Source organism: Monopterus albus, unplaced genomic scaffold (genome assembly GCF_001952655.1).
Source record: "Monopterus albus unplaced genomic scaffold, M_albus_1.0 scaffold483.1, whole genome shotgun sequence".
In the NCBI taxonomy this organism is placed as follows: Eukaryota; Metazoa; Chordata; class Actinopteri; order Synbranchiformes; family Synbranchidae; genus Monopterus; species Monopterus albus.
The window spans coordinates 27,400-32,312 of record NW_018128363.1 but is presented as its reverse complement, the minus strand read 5'-3'; the positions used below and the strand labels follow the sequence as shown (position 1 = coordinate 32,312).

General features: G+C 38.9%; 1 protein-coding gene across 1 annotated transcript in view; it reads left to right on the top strand.

The window, feature by feature from the left end:
- Positions 1-2,312: 2,312 nt before the first annotated feature.
- Positions 2,313-4,913, top strand: part of LOC109952670 (alcohol dehydrogenase 1-like) — a 20,383-nt gene continuing 17,782 nt past the window's right edge. Inside the window, exons 1-5 of the mRNA XM_020587865.1 lie at positions 2,313-2,441; positions 3,319-3,460; positions 3,658-3,745; positions 4,372-4,591; positions 4,829-4,900. Coding sequence (XP_020443521.1) covers positions 3,370-3,460; positions 3,658-3,745; positions 4,372-4,591; positions 4,829-4,900 — 471 coding nt within the window. The 5' untranslated portion in view covers positions 2,313-2,441; positions 3,319-3,369. The remainder of the gene's footprint in view (positions 2,442-3,318; positions 3,461-3,657; positions 3,746-4,371; positions 4,592-4,828; positions 4,901-4,913) is intronic.

The window sequence follows — 4,913 nt, the reverse complement described above, 5'->3', positions numbered from 1 at the left end:
GAGCTGCCTTTAACCCACAGGCTTTTTCTTTCCTTAATGCGCTGCCGGGTGGCTAGTTAGCATTGTAGCTTTCGTGACATGTGCTGAAGTGTCTCTCCACATTGTGCCGCTTTGCAGTCGCAACAGTTGTCCTGCAAATGAGACACACACATTTTTCTTTGACTGATGTAAAAAAGAATTCTTCCTCCCAATCACTGTGAAAATGGTCTGTTCTCTTTGGTTTTTCTGCCATTTTTGGGGGGTAAATCACAACTAACTCCTGATTGTTGCTGCACCACATCCCTGTGTCAGGAAAGAGGTGTGTGGTGTTGACATGCGCGCAATATTGACCTTTGACTTCAGAAAAGGCCACATTTTTGTTTTAAAAGTTTTGTAATAAATAACGTCATTTTAAAATCTACATTAATTCAAGTGTTTTGATTCAAAAAGTAAAGCAACAAAAATTTTTTAGACGGAGCTTCATTGTGGCCAGTGTTATTTTTAGAACATGCCTCGCGGGCGACTCAGGTGGTCCTTGCGGGCGACCGTGTGCCCACGGGCACCACGTTGGTGACCCCTGCTGTAAGCTGTAATAATATCTTAGACTGATATGCTGTTCTTTTAATGTTAGCCCGCAAGAAACGGCTTTCTCGGTGAGGATATGTGTGCTTGAAAAATGTAACATCATCTCAGGTAACAACGGCTTCTGTGTTAACTTTCCAAATTCAGTAAAAAGCAGGACAGATACTAAAGTTACTCTAAACTGTGATCCAATGGGACTGGCATACACACTGTAAAGTTACTAGACATGAACTTTTTTTTAAATATGGCCTGTAACCTTTCAAATAATGAGGTAAACTATTACTCTTGGAAATAATACTAGGCCGTTTTTGTTGAAAGTAATGCAGTTAGCCAGACATGTTAAAAATTAGCGGCAGACAACCTAAACAAACTTTAACCAGTTCCTGATACTTTCATGCTTGTGTCTTCAAGGCAGTTTGTTGAAACAAACTGCTCAGGGAAGCTTTGAAGAAAAGATAAAGCCAAAACCGCAACTTCTTTCTCATGAAGCCAACATGTTTTGAGATTTTTAAAAAGTTGAGAATCAGTAACTGATTGCATGGCTCAAGAAGGTTTTTGTTTGTTTGTTTCCACTTTTTGTTATCAATAGCCAATGCCATATGAAAAACTTGCAATGTCCCCACCCTGAATGGTTGTGTAATGATTCTTTTCTTGCAGCAGTATTTAAACCTCAAGGGTAAGTACTCTCCTTCTCACTCTCCCGTTCTGCACCATTCTTTCTTTGTGACGTTGTGATCTTTTTTGCAAAAATGGCCACAGGTGGAAAGGTAGGTACATAATTCAATATGTGTAGTGTTGTACAAGTATAGTCAGTAATAAAACATCAAAAAAATGAATTTCACATCTGACATTTTATTTGGTTATTATGAGGTTCTCAAATGATTATAAAATGTTTTCAGATTGAAATGCATTTTATGTTTGTGCATCAAGTCCTGAGGTTTGGCTGAGTGTAACATACTGTACCAAGCTGATGCATGATACTATAAATACATTTCAGTGCTCTCATGTGCAAAGTTTTAATGTAATGCTTTGCACATGCATGTTTGCTTTCACTAAATCAACTTAGAATTATTTTCACTGAAATAAAAATGTATAATAGTAAAATCAAATTGCAATCTCTGATCTCTTTTTTGCCTCAGTGAAATGCTGCATGTCCAGGTTTGACATGACACAGTCTGAAACTATCCAGACAGATATTGCGCAACTGTGGATTTTGGCAAAGCTGAATGGGGTAGTAAGAAAAAAAAAAATCCATTGTACAACCACAATGGAATAAGCATTTCATAGCAGACCACTTCATTTATACCAACTGATTTACTCAGTGGTTTACTCAGTGATACTAAATTTGCCAACCTTATATCAGTTATTGACCAAATAATTTGTGTGTTCTTTAACTCATGCTTTTCATGTGATGCTGGCATTTTCCAGGAGAAGCTATGTCAGTGACAATGAAACCACTGTTCTCTATTGTAAATGCATGTAATCTAAGAAATGCACAGTGGAAAATACAGTAAGTCAATATGACACCTGTAGATGACTGCTTACCTTGAAATCAATATATTTTAACCATTGCTCAACTAGTCATACTAAAATGCAAAGAGATACTTGAAATTTCTCAGCTTGTGTCAGTCTGTGGCAACTGCACTTGAAATTACACATTGTTGGAGTGGGTGCTTGAAGAGTTGCCTTTTTATGCCCTTCCAGAAACCCTTTCTAGCATAGTTTACCTGAGGCAGCACCTACTAGTGTGATTTTATGATGATGTGATTGCTCTCTAGGTCATCAGGTGCAAGGCTGCAGTGGCCTGGGAGCCCAACAAGCCTTTGGTGATTGAAGAGATTGAGGTAGCCCCACCCCAGGCTAATGAGGTCCGCATCAAGGTGAGGCATGCCCACAGTCAAGACACCCACATGTACAGATAAATTTGTTTTTCTGCTCTGCAATTCTTTAAATCCTGTCTGCAGCAGCCTTTGTCTCACACTGGTGACAGAGATATACTGTTACATGAAAAGGGAAGACTGATTTTAAGGACTTCACTAACCTTCTGGATATGCAGTGGCTCTCCACTCATTTCATACTTAGCCTAAATACAGGTTGAAGCCCCATATGTGATATTTTTAATATCAATATTTAATCATATGCTGTATCTCAATATAAAATGAAAAGATACTAGTGCTACCAGACTCTCTGTAAAGGAACACCTGAGGACATGTTCACATTATTGAGGAAAAACAAGGGTCGTGTGCAGTGCATTCTGCGATGACAGTTGTACCATTCAAAGTTCTTTGTTTCTGAAACAACAGGTCAATGAATTTAGTCAGAGGTTGGCAGAAGCAGACTTTTCATGTTTGATCTCTGTCACAGATTTTATCAGCGGTAGCTAGCTAGTAAAAATAGTTAATTAGTGTAATGTTAGCAGCATGAGTTAACTGAAAACTGTCTTTGGTTGTCATTTAAATCTTTCTCTCACTTATTTTACAGCAAGAACCCTGTAAAGGACTCTTAAATATGCAGCTGATACATACAGCACATGATAGTGTTGAATAACTGTGGCTAAAGCTACATGTTCCAAGCAAAAAAATGGCACCCTCACCAGCTGACTGTCCCAGTAGAAGACACTTAAATAAAGAGAGTCCTGGCATGGGGGTTTAGCAAACTCTGGACTCCCAACAAAGCTATAAAAAAAGCCCGCTACCCAACTGTTTGAATAAAAGAAGCATCAGTAATTTCATTATGTCATCATTGTCTTCGGTGCAGATTGTGGCGACTGGGTTGTGCCATACAGACCTGTACCACCTGTTTGAGGGTATGCATAAAGATGGCTTCCCAGCTGTCCTTGGACATGAGGGAGCTGGTATCGTTGAGAGTGTCGGGCCTGGAGTCACTGAATTTCAGCCAGGTCTGTTAAACCTCAGTTTCATTTATCTAATTGCTGGCTTTTCTCTTCCTTTTCAATTAGGGGTAGCAATGGCTAGACCAAAGCATTTTTGTGTCATTTGGTCCACCTTAAGGAAACAAATGTTTAACAGTTCATTTGTAATTTTATAAATTGGTCTAAATTTTATTTGAAATTGCACCATTGTTTTTGAATTACAGGCGACAAGGTGATTCCACTGTTCCTCTCCCAGTGTAGAGAATGTCGCTTTTGTAAGAGTCCTAAGACCAACCAGTGTGAAAAAGGATGGTGAGATTTTTCTTGTTCTTGTCATCACCTGAATCTATTCATAGGGTTATAGACCTATTTAGAGGTGTAAACACTTTATGCACTAAGTTTCTACACAAAAGTAATAATAATAATAATCTTTATTTGTACCGCACTTTCCAGCTCAAGAGCACAAAGTTCTACAGCAATAAAAACATAGTAATACAATATCAGTTAAGAACACTCATAAACAGACAGAAGCCAAATAGATATCCAGCGTCTGATATAGGCCGACTCCCGAAGTGTCATAGTTCTGACTATTATAAGCAATGTGGGCTGTGTGACATGGAATAAATCAGTCCAACATTTGTTATCCTGATAACATTAGGGAAGTCTGAACACAGATCAGTCAAGCCATTATACTTCTGCTTTACCCATTTTTCTTTCTTTTCTTTCTTCTTCTCTTCACCTTTTTCTCAACCCCATAAAAGCTCACAAGAGGTGGCTGATACCATACTTTACTAAACATTAACTAAACCTTACTGTAAACACTGAATATGTACAAACAAGATAGTAATTTAATAAAAATATGCTAACATGTTGTTTATGCAGTTTCATTTACATAAGACAAACCCGTGTATTTTTATTTTAATAAATTGTCTGTTTAGGGCTGTTGATCGTTATGACGTGATGGCATTGGAAGACACCAGGTTCACCTGTAAGGGGAAGAAGGTGCTGCAGTTTTTGGGAACCAGTACCTTCTCCGAGTACACAGTGGTTAACCAGATTGCTGTGGCAAAGATCGACCCCACTGCCCCTCTGGACAAAGTCTGTCTCCTCGGCTGTGGGATTTGCACTGGTTATGGAGCAGCAGTCAATACTGCTAAGGTGTGTATGCTGATTAATACCACACTGCAACAACAATATGGGGCATTTTATGTTCTGTCCCTATAATTTGGCACTTTTGGTGACTTAAGGGAGAAATTCTATCAATTAATTCCCCAAAACAGAAAGCTTCTTAAAAGAGTAATCATGAGTGTTATGAGATACAAAACTCCCGACTGATTTTTATTAAGTATTAAGTAGTCCAGCCTAAAGTACTATGTGGTGTCTTTGTCACTTTAGGTGGAACCAGGCTCCACATGTGCTGTGTTTGGCCTGGGAGCTGTAGGTTTGGCTGCAGTCATGGGCTGCAAGGCTGCAGGAGCCA